Source organism: Eupeodes corollae, chromosome 1, assembly GCF_945859685.1.
Source record: "Eupeodes corollae chromosome 1, idEupCoro1.1, whole genome shotgun sequence".
In the NCBI taxonomy this organism is placed as follows: Eukaryota; Metazoa; Arthropoda; class Insecta; order Diptera; family Syrphidae; genus Eupeodes; species Eupeodes corollae.
Window position 1 is genome coordinate 6,102,583 of NC_079147.1, and position 21,950 is coordinate 6,124,532.

Genomic DNA, 21,950 nt, shown 5'->3' on the forward strand with positions numbered 1-21,950 from the left:
TCTTATCCCTCTACCTTCCCAAAATCATCATCCATTCCCACATAAACAACGCATACCAGCATACGTTTATGTCACCAACTCCCATCCCACCTCCCACGTTGTAATGGCGAAAAAGCTAGCAGCGCTCCTATATGCTGTGCTCCTTCTCACTCTAGGTAACCTAGCTGAATTGCTGTTACCGAATCCCAATCTTTTCCTTACACATCAGAGTGATGAATTAACATCAACTGACTCCTCACCCTTTCTCTTCCTCCCCAACCACCTCTCATCTTTATTGGGCTGAATATAAGGTGTTAAACGACCCGTGCCGATGATCAGCCTGGCTGGGGGCCCAATTCAAAAATAGCCCAGTCCCTAAGGGAGTATGCGGATACCTGGCGACCTCCGGATTAACTAGCCTTTTGGTAATAGCATCTTATCAGTACTTACGAATCTCTGTGCAGATGGTCCTTTTTTCTTCGCATCTCATGGGACCAAAATGAACAAAACCAAAAAAAAAATTTAAAAAAACAAATGGGACCGGTTTCTCTTCAGGACCGGGCAGCAAAGCCTGCTGCCATATCTCTTGCGGCCAACACAGAGAAGGGAGTAGTGGCTAACTATGGACCCTCCTCTGCTGTTGGTAGCAACGAGAATATAAAGGTAGCGATACCTAATTTCAGTAGTGGCAGGATTGTGAAAAATGGCCCTACCACTACTCATGAGAGTACTTCCAGAAATGGAAAACTCTCAAAAAGCCTTTATATTTATAGACAAAGGCGGCAAGCGGCGAAAATCTTAAAGGCCTCTGGTGCATCATCGGGGGCTGAAAGGACACCGCAGCAAATCGGTAGCGTCGAATGGGCTAAACTCATACTTGCTACAACAAGGTCCAATAAGGACTTTTTGAGCATTTTGAGGGAGCTTCCAGGACCACTTCCTTCCAAAAGCGGTGGGGGTTGGCATCAAGGCCATGTCAAACTCATGGTTTGTGGCGACCAGAGATCTTGTGACCTTTACAAGCTTGCTGTCAGCCGGTTAGGCGAAGTTTGGCCAGGTGCGAAGCTCGAGGTTGTCGCTATGGAAGACATTCCTAGCAGACCTATAGCCCGCATTTGGATACCGATCGAACCTGCTGGTATCGAGGACATTTTCGAGATGATCAGAGTTTGCAACCCGTCCCTTCCGACGCATAACTGGAAGATAGCCCAGCCAGAGGATGTGAAGGGTCTTTATAGGAGTGCCATTGTGGTACTCAATAAAGAATCCTTGGCTCCTCTAGCCCTAAACGAGGGCTCCATAAACTTTGGCTAGGAATCCATTAAAATTCGAATCTATAAAAAGATAAGGTTAACGCGGAAAGCGGGCCTCCAAAAACAACCGAAGGTGAACTAGAGGTTGGTTGGCCTGGGACGTCGTCTTCTCGGACGAACTCTTGGGTTCATCCTCACACTCAGAGGATCAGAACAAAACCGTGGTGGAGGTTGATCTGCCTAATTGTAGTCAAAATGCTGCAGTTAGTACAGATTAATTTCTACCACTCCATAAAGGCCTCGGCCTCACTTATTCTCCGTCTGGCAAGAAACGGTGAAGACATTGTTCTGATCCAAGAGCCATGGATTGTTGTTCGAGGACTCAGGACTCCTGGATACTACACACTGTGTGTGACAGATAAAGGTGAACCTAGATCTTGCATACTAGTGAAACGTAGCATTATTGTATTTTTACTCCATCATTTCAAAGGAAGTTTCTGGCTTGTGTCGGCGTATCTTGGCCATAGCCACCTTGGACCTCTCCCTGGAAAAACCCTGGAGAATATCGTCGCTGAAGCGGAAAGGCAAAGGATCCGCCTAATTATTGGGAGCGATATTAAAGCTCATCACACAGAGGTGAGTCTCTTTTCGATTATATTCTTGGTAAGTAATTTTGGAAATGAACCAACCTTCATCACTAAAATTCGACAAAAAGTCCTAGACATAACTCTTGTCTCAGATACTATATGATCTTGGACTGGAAAGTATCCAAAGAACACTCGTTCTCTGATCATAGATATATCCAGTTATAATATAAATGTGGATGATAACCCGAGTCACTTGACTTTTCGAAACTATCGGAAAACTGACTGGGCTTCATACAGGAACTCATTACAGAGTTTACTAGAACCTGGACTATCTAGTCCTTCCTCTAACGCTAATGAACTTGACAACAAAGTCAATGACCTTACCTTAGCTATGAACAGATCGCTAGAAATTGCTTGTCCACTTATACACATAAGACGAAAGAGGAAACCAGGAAATTCTTCAACCGAGCCAAAGCCGAAAGACTAGCCTCTCAATGGGTCTCTTACAAAGAATCCCTATGAATTTACAAGAATGCACTAAGGAAATCTAAGCGATCTTCTTGGCGATCCTTCTGTGGCACGATAGAAGAAACTTTTGAAGCCTCTCGGTTACGGACAATTCTTTCAACGAGTCTAGAGATGCTCAAGTCCCGACACAACATACCCACAATGTCTGGTCACAAGGCACAAGCTACAATGAGCTCTCAGCTGCTTCAAACAACTTAAATCTGCAGGACCAGATGGAATAATACCAGCCGAGCTACAAAAGACTTCTGACATAATTGCTGTCTTTACCTAGTCCATGTTTCCTCGGCATGGTGAGAAGTTAAAGTTATTTTTATACCCAAAGCAGGTAAATGCTCCTAAGTCAATCCTTAAGATCTACGACCTATAATTCTTTCATCATTCCTTCTTAAGACCTTGGAAAGATTGATTGATATCCATTTAAGGGCACGTATCGATATCTCAACATGACTACTGTAATGGTAAATCAGTGGAAACAGCGTTACACACCTTAATACGCACCGTCGAATATTCCCTCCATCATAAACAGTTCACTATGGTCTAACAACGTGGACCCATCTGCAATCACATCTGCACTAACATCTCTAAATGTAGAAAGTTCGCTTCGGGAGTTAATTCATTTAATGCTTGCTAGCAGAATAATTAACTCAAAACTGGGCAACTCGACGTTTCGTTTGTAGAGACACCGCAAGGTGATGTTCTATCCCCTCTCCTCTGAAACCTAGTGGTGAATGAAATGCTAACTAGTCTGGATGCGGAGGGCTTTAGAGTGATAGCCTATGCGGACGACGTTTCTATAACAGTTTCAGGAAAGCACTTTAACAACTTAAAAGAACTCTTACAAAATGCCTTAGACAGACAAATACTTTGGGCTGATCGGTGTGGACTGGGTGTTAACCCACACAAAACCGATTTGGTCTTATTTTCGATGAAATACAACATTCCATTTGTCAACCCTCCCTATATTAAAGAAATCCAATTAAAATTCTCAGACGAGGCTGGGTCTTGTCTTAAATGAAAAACTAAATTGGAAACGCAACGTACAGGAAAGAATCAAAAAAGCTACTGTAGCTCTCTTTTCCGGCAAAAAAGCTATTGGTAATAAATGGGACTTACAACCCAGAATCACGTATTGGCTATGCACATCGGTAATCAGATAGATTTTAATGTACAGTGTGGCAGTATGGTGGACTACTTTAGAGAAAGCTATAAACCGAGATAAATTAAATAAAGTCCAACGTTCAGCTTGCCTATGTATAAGAGGACCGCTTCGCACGACCCCATCTGCGAAAGTGGGAACCTTGCTCTACCTAACACCTCTTGTCATATTAAGCAAACAAATAGCTGCAACTCTTCTATTCGTCTCAAAACTTCGTCGCAGTGGATTAACAACAACATTGGCCACTCCGTTATTCTTAGGTATTTAAAATCAATTCCAAAGCACACAGACTACACCATCCCCCAACTGCAATTCGACAGAAATGTCCAGATTTCTATACCTCCCAGATCTTTTTGGAAGGATAGGACACTCTTGGAGGATGAGTCAATGCATTTTTACGCATATGGCTCAAAAACCAAAGAAGGGGTTGGTGGAGGTGTGTACTCTGAACGACTGAAATTAAGTCTCTCATTCCGCCTTCCCAATCATTCTAGCGTGTTCCAGGCGGAACTTTTGGCGATATGAAATCTCTAGACTCTGTCTCTACAAACTCTATAACAATCCATAACTGTCGATCATCTCTAATGGAGATGGCGCAACAATTTAATATTCACCTTTGCTGGGTGCCGGGCCATAGAGACATTTCAGGTAAATGTAAGGCAGATGAACTCGCCAGGAACGGTACAGTACAGCCTATCCTACCACGTTTGGCACATACTCGCATACCAATCGCTACTTGCAAACTGTTGCTAATGCAAGACGCTGTGAGCAGGACAGGCACCAGGTGCAACAATTTGTGTCAACTCACAAAAAACATCTGGCCAACACTGGATTTAAAACGTTCAAGGTGCTTGCTCTCGCTAAGCAGATCGCATATAAGCTCGATAATAGGTGTCATAACTGGACACCTATTTCTCAAATGACTTTTGCAGAAGCTGTATGGACGATGAAGAGGAGGAAACTACTCTTCATCTTCTCTGTACATGCCCTGCTCTGGCTCGAAAACGCTTACTTACCTAGGAGAATTCTTCTTTAACGATCTAAATCATATCAATATAATCAGCTTCTCACGTTTCGTAAGGGACTCAAACTGGTTCCATTGAGCTTAGGAGAAAGCCTCAAGATTCCTGTGCAACTATAACCTAACCTACATACGTACATATTTTATTAAATGGCAAAGTTTGACCTTTCGTGGTTCCGCAGTCAGCAGTCAGCAGTTTGATCTTTCACGGTCCGGAAACGGATCGCGGTCTGCCTGTTGCTGAACGCTGGCATAAGCGTTTGTATAAATATTAAGTTTCGTTTCATCAAATGGGCCTTACCAATTAGGGTCAGGCATATTATCTTGATAGTAAATAATGAGTTGAGTCATAATAAAAGGGGACTAAAAGCTTTGAATAAGATAACAACTTATTACGGTCCATTTAGATTTAGTTTGAATTAAAAACATCGAACCGGAACTATACTACTTTAACAAAAACAACATCATCTAAACAACGCACTTTTATGTGTCAACAAATATGACTCACAGCTCACTTCTTTTAAATGAATGAATTTGTAGGGCATAATCTTGTGCAGAACCAGGGCCTAGTGAAATACAACGCTCAACCAACGAGACCTAAATAGCTTATTTGAGAAGTACTTTTTAAGCCAAGAATTACTTTCGAGACTTCCGTCAATTCCTCGTAAGAGGCTGTACCCATCATATAAGGATTGAACACAAACCTTTGGCATGACAATCATACACTAAGGATATTACACTTCTTCTAATTGTGAAATCAAAACGTAATCATTCTAAAATTCGACTTAAATATCATTTTAAATCAATATTCTTACCTTCGGGCAACCTTCTCCTTGTGAATCATTACTGTTTGAGCGATATGATTCATTTGCGACTCCATTTCATTCAGTTGCGTAGCCTGCAGCTCCAACAACTGCATGTAACTATACGCCAGCGTATTGATCTGGTATGCAACACTTGCCAGCGACTGAGTTGTGTAGTTCTTGGTTGCTTCCAACGCTGCTTTCTTATTGTCAGCTCTACAAAAAAAAAAATACCAATGTCAATTATGTCTTAGATAAAAAAAACCAGACTGATTTAAACAAACCTATAGTAAGTGTCCTCACAATAGTCAGCGACTCTTTCTAAATTTGTGAAACTATCCCTCAGGCTCTGGCGGCCATCGGGTATTTCGGTGCGAGTCAATGATGCTAATTCGTCCATTAGATTTTCACTGTCCATGACACTATGGTGATCCTGGTAGGAAGAATCTTTAAAAATATACAAAAACCACTAAAAATAGCATTTGGAAACGAGACTCAAGTCACAGAGTGTAGTTTAATTGGACAAATAGATTTAGATTCAGATTTAGATGGAAAACAAGTTCTAGATAGGTGGTAATTTAGTTCTAAAGTTAAATGGTAAAATGTTAAAGAGAAATTATTAATACACAAAAATATATTGATGGTTATTATTTAAAAATTGGTCATTTAGGGCTGCGAGGGCGACACCCAAAATTACCTCTAAATGCAATTACAAGGTTTTTGTGTTTTCTTTAGTTTTCTTTCTTTTGTTTTAACAAAATATAAATTACCTGTGTTGTATGAATACCTATTCATAATACAGACATTTATCAAGCTCTTTTTATTTATTTAATATTTTGCTTTGCTTTTGTTGGGGAAGTTTTGACTTTTGAGGGATTTAAACTTGAATTTATTTTAATAAATTTTCAGCTTCAGCCACAGGCGACATTTTCGATTTTCCGAGTTTACACCGATTTTTTGCTATTTTTGACGTCACTTTTCTTCTTTCATTCAAGAAAAAGAAGACGGAAGAAGAACTCACAAAAGAAATTTTGACTACTGGAATTTCAAAATTATTGCAGTTTAGTTAGGTCTTGGTTACACTTGGTTGGTATAACGTTCGCTCAGATGCAGTTTTAATGTGTGATTTTTAAGAACTTTAAATATTAATACAAAGCAAGAATATGGTTTTAGTAAATTTTGTATTGTGATAATCTGGTAGATAATTTCATGATATTTTGATTTTTAAATACAGTGGTCGGCAAAACTATTTTTACAGATTATGTATGTTTGAATTTTTGAGGCAATGTTCAAAATTCGCGCGAATTTTAAACATTGCCTCAAAAATTCAAAAAATTCTGGATAACTTACTTCTCCTTAACAAACTTATAGGCTTTTCACACCAACCCCAAAACCCGGTTTTCGAGAAATTATCGGTTTTCGCCGAAAACCTACATCGAAAACTCAAGTTTTCCCATACATTTTTGTAAACGACAAGGTTTCGTAAACAACATGTTTTATATAAAACCTCTCGAAAACTAGTTGGAATTCAAAGTTGAACAAAACAAACAAACCTTTCGGAACATTCAGCGATCAAATAAATGTAAACAAAACAGGCTGCTGTCAAAACAAATATTTTATTTTGAAATTTTGTTCAAAACAATTACATATATTCAAACAATCAAAACAATTTGGCCGTGGTAAGTAATATTATTTATACAATTTATCTTTACAAAATAAGAATTATTGCTTTTTGTTTTTTTATTTACAGAATATGGAAGAAAAAAAAAATAAAAAAAGGAAACTGTGGGGGAGCCAGGATGAGGAGTACCTGCTCGAACTCTGGGCTGAAAAGGAGTCTGAGCTGCGGGGCAACCTCATCCCAGTACGAAGAAGATGTAGAAACTCCGTCGGCCGAGTCTGCATCTAGTTCATCGCGGGCTACTCCGTCAAGGCTCCGGGCTGCAAAGAAAAGAAAAAAACTTTAACTCTATTTTTTTTAAATTGTTCCAAAAATAAAGTTTTTAAAATAAATGTTTGTTTAGTGTTTTTTTAGTATATTGAAAATGTTATATGTACATATGTATGTATGTACATACAAGAAGTATTTTGCGCGGGAGAAGACGGTGGAGTGTGAGCTATACAAATGCACCACTTCACCATGCGTCGCGACGTTGCGTTCGTCGATATGTTGCGTATTGTAGATATGTAATGTGTATATACTTAAGTATGTGCAGTATGTGTACATTTGTTGTACAGGTATTTTGTGATCTTACCTAATTGCATTTTGATGGCATTTCGGATAATGGAAGGTGTATTTCTTGCATCATCTACCTGTGTTGATTGTTCCGATTGCTCTCTATGCGAATTATTGTTTGCATTTTGCAAGCATTGAATGTTGATTTTATCAAGTCCCTTTCCGATTGTCCTAAATCTTGCTTTAAGGTGTCCGAAACAGTTTTCAACAACTCTTCGACATTTCGAAAGTGCGTAGTTGAAGTTCTTTTCTTCTTCGGAAGCTGTGGTACTGAAAGGAAATGGTTTCATCAAAGAAAAGAACACGCCAAACTTCCTGACAAAATGTTGTCACAATAATGCATACTGTGGATATTCCAACCCCAAAGATAGCTGAAACTGTCCTGTATTCAGCGGATGATCCCAGTGTATATATTGCAATGGCTATTCTTTTTTGTAATGGTATACACTTCCTAAAGTTTGTATCTTGCATTTCCAGATCCTTTAGTTCATTGCAGAGTATATTGAAAGTTCTGCGGCTCATTCTGAAATGTTGTTTGAAATACTCATCATCTTTTTCTAACATTTCATGTTTCCAAAACCTTACCTTTGTCCAAATCTTCATATTTTGTTCATCTTTCTTTTTATATATTAAAAATAATTTCAATTTTTCAGAATTCATTTTTTTCACAAATAATTTGAATCTTCACAAATTACAAAACTTTTTACTCACAAATTTGTTTTATCAATACAAAATTTGACAGCCGGTTTCAAACAAATTTAAACGTCAAATGAAAACGTGTAAATGTTCGGTGTGAACGATTTTCGTGTTTTCGAAAACTTTTTGCCGAAAACCAGGTTTTGAGTTTGGTGTGAAAAGCCTATTAAAGTTGACAAGTAAAGTTATCAATCATACAATTGCACATTGCTACATAAATGCACCTTTCTTATTGTTTGCAAAAATTTTTTTTCTTGCTCAGATAATAAAATATTGGGTAAATTGATGTAGTATTTGTGTTTTATTGACTTTTAACTGTTAAAAATAAAAAAAAATCTCGAATTTATTTTTTTTTTCGAGATGTTTTTCTAGATAGAGTCTTTCGATATTTTTGTTAATTCTGGATTTTTGTGGATTCGAGATTTTTGCGTTCTAGATAATTTTTTTCATTTTCGAGATTTTCGGCATTCGTGATGTTTGGCATTCTAGATTTCGTCATGATCCCTTAAACGTTGTGTCAAATGTGACATTTTGAGGTTGCTCTTGGAATATGCCCAGTCAAAAAAAAAAAAAAAACACTGGATTGCGGTCAAGATTGCGGAAGAGAAGTTGGATTGAATTTTATTCTTGTAGAGTCTCAGGGTAACCTCATGTCTGATTTGACAGAAAATAAGTTTTATTCTTCCGCTGAATGAATATGGTTGTTTATACGCTGAGAACAACGCTTAGAGAAGATGGCAATTTTGCCAAAAAAAATCTTCTTTTCAGGTGAAGTTTATTTTGATCTTGGCGGGTATGTAAACAATATACACCCCAAAACAAAACACTATTTGAGGTAGATTTTGGTCCAGAGCCATAATTGGGCCATTTTTCTTCTAAAATGAGCAAGGAGTGGCCTTTACAGTTAATGGCGATCGTTATTGCGCCTGTTGAAAGAATTAAAGAGCAGGATATTGGCAACATTTGGTTTCAACAGGCTGGCGCTAAGTGCCATACAGCCGAAGCTATATTTTTTCTGGCGTCTGAAGTTTCAATTTTCAAATTTCATAATTTAATTTTTGTACCCAAAATTTGAAAATTGAAACTTCTATTGGCTGGCTCCTACTAAACTACCGGTTTGATTGAAGTTATTCATAACTTTATAGAATACTGAAAGCATGTACCCCAGATTTGCATCAATTATTATTGCTTTTACCTCAAAGATCTAATCATAACAAGCATTTTTCATTAGAACAGAAAACAAATTACTTATAAAGCGAAGGGCTAGGTAGCGATTGTTGAGAGACAGGTTCTTCTGGGAATCGGCACAATTCTGCAACACTATCATGGCTTGTGCAAATAGTATCTCGAATTTCAAAACGAATTGATGAAGTTACTATTGAGTTTGAATTTTTGTTAGTAAAAAGGATACACACCCATTAAATTATCCGGGTTTATACTGCCATTCATAGCTTGGTTATCCACCGCTATAAGTTTCACACGAATAATAGCGAACTTATTCCGAGTGTCTCTTTAAATATCCTCACAATTTGTTTTTGGGATTTTGACAATTCTAAAGCATCTATGACACTTTTCTTCTCGTTAACGAGTCTGATGGCGATATCCATTTATCCTTCAAAAATATATTTTTTTTCTCTGTTCGAAATTTAAACACAACGGCAGGCACAAGGAACAATTTTACAGTTTTTTCCTTAGTTTTCTTTTGTCAAAAGATTTTCAACTGGAATATTGGAATAACTAACAAGTAGTTGGAATGTTGGAATAACTAACAACTTCGTATATTTATTTGAATAGTTCTATCATGAAGAGGAACGCTCGACCTGGCATCTTTTTACGACTTCCTATAAACAGTTCGTTCCACATGCTTTTTTCATATTATTAAAAAACAGAAGGTAGAAAAGATTATATACAAACTCAGCAAAAGTTCGAGGAAGGCAATGAAAATACATTTTGTTTTTTTTTTTGGTTTGGTTGATTGAAAAAAAAACACAACAATGCAAAAAAAGAATTAAAATATAAACTTTTTGTGATTGCCAATTAGAAAAATTATTTAATTTTTTCCAATCATTTTCAAATGAGACAGATATTTTTAAACCATGCCATTATGGTGGAAAGATTTTTTGTTTAGTTTTCTTTTAGGGATAAATAGATTAAAAGAATTACTAATAAAAGGTACATTAACATCATACATTTCTTGAGAAAATTCAAATGTTATTAACTTCCCAAAGGAAGTTATTGTAATTGGTCCGATTTGTCGAATTGAACATTTTGTTTAATCGTGTGATAGTCAACGTTTCAAGCATTGACGCTGACGTTGACGGTGCGTTGCACAAATGCACACCGACCATCTAGATGTTTTTTATGACGTCAGAGAGTCAACGCGTTGAAACTTTAAGTTGATTGTTTAATTCTAGCTTGAGTCTGGGCTTAGCTCCAAGTACGAAATGACTTTTCGCGAGCAGTACGATTTAACAGAACTTTACTTATACATTGTGAAACAGACCCTGAGTACAAAAGATAAAGAGTCGGATGATCGGCATATGTAATTCCCGCCACGTTGCAGTACAATCACGTTGTTGTTGCCTTAGTATTCAAAACCCTCTATTATTCTATACATGAGTAGGGTCATTTACTCATATGTTAATTAAGGTTCCTAAAGAGTCTCCATATTTCCGCTGAACTAACAAGGAACCTAGTAGCGTTAAGGATTGATTATATGACATCAACGTGAGTTTTGCTACTAGCAGTTCATATCTAGCAGATAAATGGGGCCAGGTTTATTAATTCAAAATAAAGCAGTTGAGCAAGATCATCATTCATTAATGTAAATAAAGTTTACATTAGAGCAGTTGAACTATTTGTTGGGTTTTAGAAATGGTGTAGTCTTATCTTGTCAAGTGTCAAAAAAATACAGCTTTTAACAGGTGCCTAAATAGCGAGTTCAAACATTTGAAATAAAAAACAGTGGGGCAAAATTTTTGACGATTTAGTACGATGTAAATCATTTTTAGTATAATACTAGGTTAAAAAAAGGATTTTGATAATTTTAAACGAGTTTAGTATCGTACTATCTTCTTAACATTTTACTAAAGTTAAAATCACCAAATGGCTACTTTATAAATAAATCTTTATAGATAAATCTGTATGACATATGTCATTTTTCTCAAATGTGAAAAAGTGTCTTAAAATTGATAAATTGTGAAATGAAATTTATTTATAGATATCATAAAAAGTTAATTAATTTAAAATGTTTTCGGAGGAAGAAGATTTTGAAATGTGTTGTGTAGGAAAGTTAAAAGCTTTAAAACTCGAGCTGGACAATGGTGAATTTTACTCCAAGTATAGATTTGATAAAACAACTGTTCGGTTCTTGGTTGAAAATCTTGACATTTCTTAAGATTTGCAAGTTCTAGTAATGTTACACTTTTTTGGAGGAAATGTCCATCAATCTGATGTTGGTAAACAAACTTTTCTATTACTGGTCAATAAACATGTACAACTTTTCGCATACTTTTGGAGCATTACATGGAATGATGCAGTCTATATTGGGAAAAATAATTAAAAACATCGCAAAAAGAATTGCTTCACTACTTCCACACTTTATAAAGTTCCCATTTTCCCCTGCGGAGTTGAATGACATCAAATCCGGATTTTACAATATCGCCAGGTTCCCAAAAGTCATAGGTGCAATCGATTGCACTCTTGTTCAAATCAAGCGACCAGCTAGGATTGTGGGACCTATTATGGCTGGCTAGTACATAAATAGAAAAGTTAGATATTACTTTCCTAACTAAAAAAAATCGATAGTCAAACATTAATGTCATTTGGTCTATGTACAAAACACTATCAATTTCTTAAAGGTTATTATTCATTAAATGTCCAAATTGTACCGGATCATAAATGCAGAATTATAGATATCATTGCAATGTCTCGTAGGTCTCTTCATGACTCCAACATTTGGAACAAATGTCGCCTTAAAAGTAAGCTTGAAGAAAGTATTAGCATCCATCAGGGTATCTTGTTAGGCAATGCTGGATACCCATGTTCCAACATTTTGCTAACCCCTTTAAGAAATCCGAGCTCCAGAAAAGAACAAAAATATAAATATTCTCATACTTCCTCAAGAAGCCGTATAGAATGCCTAAATGGGCAGCTTAAGTTCAAATTCAGGACTTTGCTAGCTCGGCTACGAGTGGATCTGGAAACGGCAAAAAATGTTGTTGTTGCTGTGGCTGTGCTTCACAATAATATAGCAAAGGAACTAAATTTTCCTTTTTTCCATGAAGATAATGAAGCTCAAGGCCAACATACAAATTCAATTTCAAATGGGAATAATGATGAAACTCAAACAGGAGCAGCATTATCAATAAAAACTTTTAACATTAAATGCAATTCGTAGCTTTTAAATTACTTTTTATTATTAAGAAAATGACTATAAGTTAAAAACGAAAAAAAGCATAAAACAACAAAACTCCATAAAACAAAAAAGTAATTATTTAAAAAAAAAATAGAAAATAAAGATTAAATTAAAACTTTCGCATTCTCTTTTTGTGGTATTCTTTCATTTGCTCCAAATCCAATTAATGCTTTTCACGAGCATGAGCATTAGCTTACTTGGAATTCAATAAGTGTTGTTCGTCTAGCACTGCTTAGCATGCTCGATCTGCAGCAAATGAAGCTGAGCTGCATGAGATGTACCCTCGTCGATTTGGTTAATTCTAGAAGTCATCACGTCGCGTCGGACTTTGTTGCCGCTGTTTTTGGCAGTTGTCTCAAGCTATAAAGCAGGTCTCTTCCAGCATGTGGAACCAAATTCTTTAAGGAGGAGCTCCTTTTCTGGACAATGCTTGTCTTTATTGTCGCAACCTTAGATACCCTCCTGAGTACCCACAACCACTGCTACCAACCTTCACACCGAAGCCAACAGTTGTAGCATTGTGTGGATATTGAAGATTCTTCACGGGGAATAGATCTATCGCAGATATTCAAAAATGTAATGCACATTTCATTTAAAATTTTTCACTAAACAATAATTCTTTTAGCTGGTAGAATACATTTTTAATATTATTCGCTGTTAATATCCAAAATAGTTGCAACGAAATTAATAAAATTAATTAATTAATAAAGAAAATACAAATTCAATGTTGTCACTTTGACATTTGCAAAAATATTAAGGTATGTTTTTTTTTGTTTGCTCCACAATCTGTCATTATTTAGATGTGTTTATGTTTTTTTTAATAAAATGGTTTTAGCATGATACTAGTTAGCAAAACAATAAAAAGTGTTTAAAATTAGTGAAAAGTTAGTAGATTACTATGTATATAGTAAATTGTTAACTAGTATCGTGCTAAGGCCTTAATAATAGGTTGTATAAAATTTTGCGCCAGTGTATTTCACTTATGGTTTTAAAATTGAAAATACTGCTTTCAAGCCAAGTAAGTCTTTGAAAAAATCGATTTCGTACCTGAAATTCGTTTAAATTTCACTTAAACCATGAATTTTGTATTTATATCATAAAATAAACCGCCACAAAGCTCAATATGAATTCTTGAGCTGCAAAGCAAACACCTTTTAGACCCATCTTTTCTATAAAATGTTTAATCAGGAATTTCAAATTCTATTCCAGTGTAAGGGGGGACTTAACCTACATAACTTTGTATTTCCCTTTAAAAATCATATCTCCATCTGTTGCCAAACTGAAGTAACTAGTAGATGACGTTTGCTCTGATATCCCATATCTGCTGATTCGTGATACTCTTGTTGAAGTGTTGCGGCGAGGAACTCGGAGAAGGTGACGATTTTTTAAAGAAAAATTTAAGTGCGATTTGTCCATCATTCTGAACCGGCTTAAAACTTTAGATATCGCTTCTTTTTTTTTTGTTTTTGAAAACCATTTGCATGACAAAAACCATTTACAAGAAACAAGAAAACAAGCAGATTAAACTTACCGCCGCCGTACAAAGGAAATTTGTAGTCTTCTTGTGATAGAAAATGCAGCGCTCATTCCACTTTGCGTTCGGCATTCTTTGTGTTCTTAGTTTAAGCAACAATTCGGCTTTGGGGACAATTCCACGTCCTCGAGGTGTTGCCATATCCAAAACAAGTCTCTACCCACCCGGCGAGCATTTCGTGTGTTTAAATGGACTGAAGACCATAAACTACCTCCAGGTGAGTTCGACGCCGACTTAACTTTATGATTTCTTGATTTATGACAATGAATGTTTACTTAGATAAATGATGACTTTTGCGACTGCTCCGATGGCAGCGACGAACCGGGAACGTCAGCTTGTCCAGACGGAAAATTCCATTGCACAAACGCTGGCTTCAGGCCGAAGAACATTCCTAGCTCTCGAGTAAACGATGGCATTTGCGATTGCTGCGACGCCAGCGATGAGTACGGCATTCCAGATAGCAAATGTGTGAATACTTGTCTGGAATTGGGCAAAGAGGAGCGCCAACTTAAGAAAAGCAGGGAGGAACTAGCTAAACGAGGAATTGCCCTAAAAGCAGAGCTCAGTTCAAAGGGCAAGACAATGCGAGATGAACGGGATGTCAGACTAGCAGAGTTGCAAAATCGAAAACAAGAAGCCGACAATATTCGGATAGAGAAGGAAAATATCAAGAAGAGAGCCGAGGGCGTAGAAAATGAAGCTCTACAAGTATACAAAGAAATCCAGGAAAATGAGAAGCAGGAGAAGACCCAACAACATGCATACGACAATACAAACGAAGCAACGGACACTTTTATTAAGTTCGACTCAAACCAAGATGGATTTATTGAAATTGCTGAATTGCAGTCAAGAGCCTCATTTGATAAGGATCGTAATGGAGAGGTAAATTTAATAAAACAAAAATGTTATATTCAGGCAACGATATAGTCTGCTAAAAATGTGGTCACTCTGGGTGATGCAGGTGACCTCTAAGTCACCTTGTCAGTCGTTAATAGGTAAAAACTGTGAAACTACTGGTAATCCAAACATATTACTTCTACCCAGCAAGAACATCGAGCAGCCTGTATTCGAAGACGAAGATGGTGTCATGCTGTATTCTCATCCATTCCTTCTTTGATGCTGCTTCTTGATAACAAATACCCTAAGAGTAATGCTTGTCATGAAAAGTCTTTTCCAAATTCGACGTTCGGATTCGAGATAAAAATTCGATGCTCGAGTTTACTATTCAATTGCCTTCTAAGTCCGAAGAAGCTGCGATTTTCAAGAGTTATTCTTCGTTTGATTTCAGAGCTGGTGTCGTTATCTGTTATATCTTTATAGCGGTGCCTATGTAGACAAAGTCCTTAACTACTCCGAAGTTATAGCTGTCCGTGGTGACGTTTTGTCCAAGACATCTTTGTTCAGTGTCCTTTTTTGATGACAGCATATACGTGGTCTTGGCCTCATTGACCACTACACCCATCTTCTTCGCTTCCGTCGCAATGCTCAAAAACGCTCCACTGACATCACGCTTTGATCTTCCAATTATATCAATATCATCTGCGTATCCGATTAATTAGATGAAACTTTGAAGATTGTGCCTCTAGTGTTGACGGTTGAGTTTTGCACAATTCTTTCCAGAACGATGTTGAAGAAGTCGCATGGCAGTGCATCGCCTTGTCTAAAACCTTTTTGACATTAAATGCTTCGGTGAGATCTTTTCCAACCTTGATAGAGCAGCGTGCATTCTCCAAAAACTAGACATTGCTCGGTGAAGCTCTTCCCTATTGATGCTGTCATACGCGGTTTTAAAATCGATAAAGTATCGATGTATCGATTTGAAGCTCTTGGGATTTTTTTTCAAGACCTGCCGTATTGTGAATATTTGGTCGATAGTGGACTTTCCTGGTCTGAAGCCACACTGATAAGGACCTATCAGGTTGTTGACGAACGGCTTCAAACATTCACATAATACGGAGAGGATCTTATATGCAATGTTAAGGAGACTGATGCCTCTGTAGTTGGCGCAGTTTAGAGGGTCTCCTTTCTTATGTATCGGGCATACTATGCTGATTTTCCACTCATCGGGCATGCTTTCCTCCGACCATATTTTGCAGATGAGTTGGTGCATACTCCCTACCAAGTCATCACCTGCTGAAGAGTTAGTCAGCTCCAGCGGCCTTGTTTGACTTACTTTTAGTTACAGCTATTTTCACCTCGTCAAGGTCGGGTAGGCGGAAATGTTGATCTGCGTCGCCGATGTTGAATGGTTCTATCTCCCTTACAACGGAATTCAGTTCGTCATCGCCGTTATATAATTTTGAAAAGTGGTCTTTCCATATTCTCAACATAAACTGCGGTTCCACTACCATGTTCCCCTGATCGTCCTTACAGGCTTCGGTTCGTGGCTTGTTCCCTTGGTAGGTTTTTTAAATCTTTTGGTAAAATTTACGAACTTCATTACTGTTGTGACATCCCTCTATCTCCTCGATCGTCCGGTTCTCGTGCTCTCTTTTTTTCCATCTGAGAAGCCGGGTTCCTCTCTCCTCTTCTGCTCGTAGAGCTAGCGAGCAGCTCTATTCCTCCTGTGCAGCGCTGTTTTGTATGCCTGTTGTTTCGCTGCGTGCGCTTGCCGGCATTCGTCGTGAAACCAGCGGTTTCACTGTGGTGGACGTGTGAAATCTAGCACTTTAGAGGTGGCATCTCTGATGGCTGCAAGGCAATGTTGCCACTGGTTTTCAATGCTTAATGCAGGCAGCATAGGACTCCTTAAGAGGTTATTAAAGACTCGATCGGCAGTCTTGCGTCTAACGTCGAATCTTTTCACAGTACTTCCTTGTTTTGGCTTGGATCGGGATATCCGTAGCCATACCTTGGCTACAACGAGGTAGTGGTCCGAGTCAATGTTGGTCCCTCAGAATGTTCGGATATCCTGTATACTAGAGAAGTGTCGTGCGTCGATCGCAATGTTGATCTGGTTGACAGTTGATTGATCAGGAGATTTCCATGTCCCCTTGTGGATATTAAGATGTATGAACTGCGATCTAAGTACCAGAACGTCTCGCCCCCCAGCGAAATCGATCAGCCTGAATCCGTTGTCGGAGGTGGTGTCGTGCAGGCTGTATCTCCCGATTATGGCACCAAAGATGTCTTCTCTTCCTAGCTTGGCGTTAAAATCTCCTAAGATAATTTTAATGTCATAGCCGGGGCACTGCTCATAAGTCTCTTGGACAACTCGAAGAATATTTCCTTGTGTCTTCATCTTTCTCCTCTGTTGGGGCATGCGCGCATATTAGGCTTATGTTGGCGAATTTAGCCTTGATGCGTATTGTCGTGATGCGCTCGCTCACACTGTTGAAACTCAAGACTTTTTGCCTAAGTCTAGTTTCAACAACAAATCCACACCCAAATCTGTATTTGTTCTCGGTAGCAGTCGCCGTAGTATATATCGCAGTCTTTTAGTTTGCGTTTGCCCGGTCCATCCCATCGCACTTCTTGGATGGCTGTAATATCTGCCTTGCAGCAGTTTAGGGCTTCCGCTAATTGTTCGGCTGCACGTGGTCTGTTAAGGGACTTAACATTCCACGTACAGATCCGAAGTTCGTTGTCCTTATTTCGTTTGCTTGGGTTGTCACCAGTAAATCTGTCCGTATCCGAGGCTTGTTAGTGCTTGGCAAATTAGGTATTTTTTACGTGGTCAGGAAGTCACCCCGACGCGTCGGCACAACCCCCAACCTGGAGGGCCAGATCCGTAGTATAACTCCAAGGACGGGAAGCAGGATAAAACCGCTCCTTATTGGCCTGGGCTCCGAATAAGTTGTAGAAGCACTATTAGGTGTTCACTAAGTAGTTCATCCTTACTGGAACTGTTGATTCCATCTCGAGAATTCGTCCGCTGCCGTCTGAAGTCCACATCGGCAAGAGTCGGTACATGTTTATTTAGCTTGTATCGGTCCATCCCATCTCTTGTCTAAGTCATAATTCTTTTGTAGTAGTCTAAGAGTCATTTGCCTGAACGAAACTTAAGAAGCTTAGGTACAATATGACGACAAAGTAGAACATAACCTCTAAGGTTGAGCGTAAATAAGTTTATTTTTAGTGAATGGGCCTAAACCATCTTATGGTTGTCCAATTTAATTGGTAAAAGGTGCCAACCTGGCTTATGTTTCTCTCTTTTTGTCCACCTTTTCAAACAACAATATTTTCTAACACATTCCTTTAATAATTTCCTGACTTTCGCTTGGTTTTGTTTCCAAAAAGGTATCTGAAGAAGAAGCTCGTTTATTCCTCGATGAAAAGGATCGCGTCGATATAGATCATTTTATATCCATTTGCTGGTCCAGAATCAAGCCATATCTCATGTTGGATGCCGGACTCTTTAAACCACCACAATTTGATGCCGAAGAAGTCGATGATCAACATCAGCAGGAAACCGATACAGATCCATCGTACATAGAACCCTCTCATGCCGATGAGCATGAAGACGAAGGAGAAGCAGGATATGATCCCGAGGAAGAAGAAGAAGAAGAGGGCGAAGAAACTGGTGAAGGCGCTGCTGAGGAAGTCACAACATCTGCACCAAATTATGACCCCGAAACCCAGAAGATTATCGATGAAGCAAATGCTGCAAGGAACGAATTGTCTGAAGCCGAACGTCAGTTGCGTGAAATCGAACAGGAAATCAGAGAAATCGAAGAGCAAATCAACAAAGACTACGGTGCTTCAGATGAATTTGCTTCCCTGGAAGGCCAGTGCTTTGCGTATGAAGATCGTGAATATGTCTACAAGCTATGTCCATTCGATAGAGCATCACAACAGCCAAAGAGCGGTGGCTCAGAAACAAGGTAAGAATGACAGTACAACATTTCTTTGTTTTGTGGTGAATTGAATGAATTGATCTTTTTTTTAGATTGGGATCATGGGATCGATGGTCTGGATCTGAGTATAAGTACAGTCATATGCTCTATTCTAATGGAGCCTCATGCTGGAATGGTCCACAGAGATCTGCAGTTATTCAATTAGAGTGCGGATTAGAACACAAGGTGACCGGAGTGTCTGAACCAAATCGATGTGAATATCATTATGTTTTCGAGACTCCAGCTGCCTGCGAAAATCCTAATAATTCCTCTGATGACGATATGCACGATGAGCTCTAATACTAAGAATATTAAACCCAGTTTTCATTTCTTATTTATTTTAAACAAACAAACAGAAAAGGTCAAGATGGTTTTGAAAATCCCACCATCATTAATTTATCTTTTTATCTATCATTCACAAGAAAACAGTTTTTTAAGAACTAAATTGAGTTTTACTTTAAGTTTCTTTTCATTTCAGTTTTTACTTTATTCGGTTTTCTTCTATTTTGTAATCTTTTCAACAAAAAAAAAACAACAAAAATCCATTCCTTTGTATACTTCAATTAGTTTATGTATACTTTGCGTAATTAGCTCATTGTAGAAAAAAAAACAAATAAACTGTATTTTTCCTTTTTAAATTTCGTGTATTTGAATTTAAAAAAAATGAAGAATTTAATTTACAAAATTATACTTAAAAACGTCGTAAAAATGTTATTGTTGTTTCCTTAAAAGAATGGAAGAAGTTATTTTTGGTTTTTGCTTTTAAAGGGCAAAAGGAGGCAAGACATCTAGAGAAGCGTTTTTTGATTCATCAACGCTATCGTCTTTACTTTTCATGAGTTTGATATATTTGAATTGATGCAGTGATTCAAATGTAATTTGGAATAACATAATAGATAAAAGGAAAAAAAGGTTTGCTGCAGCCATTAACACAATTTCTACATAAAAACATTATAGGAAGTGCTCATAAAAACGATAAGAAACAAAATTGATAAATCATACTCTTTACTATTTCTACTAGGAATGGCGTTATTCAATATAAAGATAGATATTAGGTAAACTCTATTTTCTTCATTGATCGCTTCTAATTAAAGAGTATCTCATCTGTTGACTTAATGTTTCTCATAGGTACCTCAGTCTATCTATGTACATTAGTTTACCCACTTTTATGTACTTTAGTGAAAAAAAAAGAAATTTAATTAACCTAATTTTTCTTTGTTTTGGTACAAGTGTTTTTTTTTTTTGTTATCTAAAAATTCCAATAGATCATCAAAACAGTAGATGACGGTTATGAGAATGGTGAAAATTCCTAAACAAAATTCTATCTTCGATGTTTCATTTGAATAGGTATTCGGCTAGGTCCATGGGGGCGCTGCCTGAAAATTAAGTTTGGAATCTAAGAGCGACTCAAAAAAATCAAATGGGGTGGCGCAACAGTCCGTTGTGAACCAGGGCCTAGTGACTTACAACTCTCAACCATTCCTGTGTGCGAGTACTGTTGTCAGGAATGGAAGGGACCTACAATTTAAGGCCGAATCCGAACGGCTAGTTTGAGAAAGCACTTTTTCATGACAAGAATTACTCTTGAAGGATTTGTCAATTCCTCGCAAGAGGCAGTACCCGCGAAAATTAATTTTTTAAATTAAGCTGGAACAGGCAGGGATTGAACCCAAGACTTCTTGCATGACAGTCCAACGCACTTTTTTTTTCAAATTCATTTTTATTTATTCGATCTTAAACCTATCTTAAAGCTAGACAAAAATTCATAAAACTAGCCTAATTATCCATAACTTACAACTAACTTAATGGTCCCATACGGACACTCTAATTTAAACTATAACACTTAAAACTAATGCCTTTTGGCCCTAAGATCTATTTTACTTCATTTAAATTTCATTTCATTTATTTTTGTATTTATTAGAAAAGTTTGAGAAAAAAAAACTAATATCAATATCCTTTTTTACTTTTGCTTACAAACTACTTAAAGTTAGGTCCTTAAATAAAACTTAAAACTAACTTAAACTACCTATTCTACCTATAAACTACTTAAAACTAGAACAACCACAGCAGCAAATCTAACATTTTTTGTTTTTATATTTTATTGTCTTTTTTGTACGTTTTTTAATTTTTTTTGTTTTTTTGTTTTTTATATTCCTTGTTTTTTTTAATTTCTTTAGTTTTTTTTTTGTTTGTTTTTTTTTTTGTGCCACCATGCCTATTCTACTTAAAACTAAACCCTAAAACTATAAAGCAAGTATGTAGGCCGGCCAAGGCTTAAAAACCCCATCCCGACTACCCACTATCAAGTGCCGATTGAAGCCACCAAAACTGGTTCTCCTGCTTCACCCTATCAGTTCGGTCCCGCTCGGACACAGCCCTACTGAACCGAAGGAGCTCCGCTCCACCTTGTGCCAAGACGTCCCGATTGTACGGGAGTCGCCTATCTACGGTTCTTCGTCTGACGTGGTAGATTAACGGACTGCCAATCTATCCTGTATCAGACCGCATTTGTCTAAAAAGAGGAATGCCTCTGGTGGAATGAACCCGCTCAAGCGTGCACTTTCAAAATACTCGTCGTTCGGATAGAACGCCCCGAAAATTAAATTGTTGGTCGAAGACATAGCTCTTGCAATGTGACCTCGAACGAGTTTTATCACGAAATTGTCAATTCTGTTGATTCGAGCCCCGTTGTATAGGACCTCGTTTGAATAGTAATGCACATAAGAAGATTCGGCTGTTCGATATAAGCCGGTACAGCGTCGTAAACACTGCCGCTCGAACACCCGAAACTTCTCCATCTGGGAAGGTCAACGTTGAACCACACAGGACAACCATAAACGATCATTGGCCGTATGAGGGCCATGTAGCAAATTACCTTCACTCTGGGGTCAACCCGACTGCTAAA

At 37.8% G+C, this 21,950-nt stretch overlaps 3 protein-coding genes and 1 long non-coding RNA gene across 5 annotated transcripts in view; 2 read left to right on the top strand and 2 right to left on the bottom strand.

The window, feature by feature from the left end:
• The window catches only part of LOC129940592 (abl interactor 2), a 33,114-nt gene extending 26,821 nt beyond the window's left edge, over positions 1–6,293 (bottom strand). The window contains exons 1-3 of the mRNA XM_056048976.1: positions 6,098–6,293; positions 5,612–5,774; positions 5,340–5,543 (exon numbers count right to left, since the gene is read on the bottom strand). Coding sequence (XP_055904951.1) covers positions 5,340–5,543; positions 5,612–5,774; positions 6,098–6,122 — 392 coding nt within the window. The 5' untranslated portion in view covers positions 6,123–6,293. The remainder of the gene's footprint in view (positions 1–5,339; positions 5,544–5,611; positions 5,775–6,097) is intronic.
• Positions 6,294–6,868: 575 nt separating this feature from the next.
• On the top strand, positions 6,869–7,340 carry LOC129941240 (uncharacterized). Its single transcript, XR_008780833.1, has 2 exons — positions 6,869–7,006; positions 7,078–7,340. It is a non-coding gene; the product is annotated as an uncharacterized LOC129941240 (long non-coding RNA).
• On the bottom strand, positions 7,000–8,108 carry LOC129941239 (uncharacterized). 2 transcript variants are annotated; one of them, XR_008780832.1, is made up of 3 exons: positions 7,924–8,108; positions 7,583–7,833; positions 7,141–7,268 (listed from the first exon to the last, which is right to left on the bottom strand). XR_008780832.1 is itself a non-coding variant. In XM_056049825.1 (2 exons), the coding sequence occupies exons 1-2, from the start codon at positions 7,851–7,853 to the stop codon at positions 7,072–7,074; spliced, it is 468 nt and encodes a 155-aa protein (XP_055905800.1). In that variant the 5' UTR covers positions 7,854–8,108; the 3' UTR covers positions 7,000–7,071. The 2 variants fall into 2 exon arrangements, 1 of the variants encoding a protein (XP_055905800.1); XM_056049825.1 differs by having other exon boundaries at positions 7,000–7,268; positions 7,583–8,108.
• Positions 8,109–14,001: 5,893 nt separating this feature from the next.
• Positions 14,002–19,683, top strand: LOC129940271 (glucosidase 2 subunit beta). Its single transcript, XM_056048555.1, has 4 exons — positions 14,002–14,427; positions 14,490–15,092; positions 18,450–19,033; positions 19,099–19,683. Exons 1-4 carry the CDS (start codon positions 14,251–14,253, stop codon positions 19,343–19,345), a joined length of 1,611 nt encoding a protein of 536 aa, XP_055904530.1. The 5' UTR covers positions 14,002–14,250; the 3' UTR covers positions 19,346–19,683.
• Positions 19,684–21,950: the final 2,267 nt, after the last annotated feature.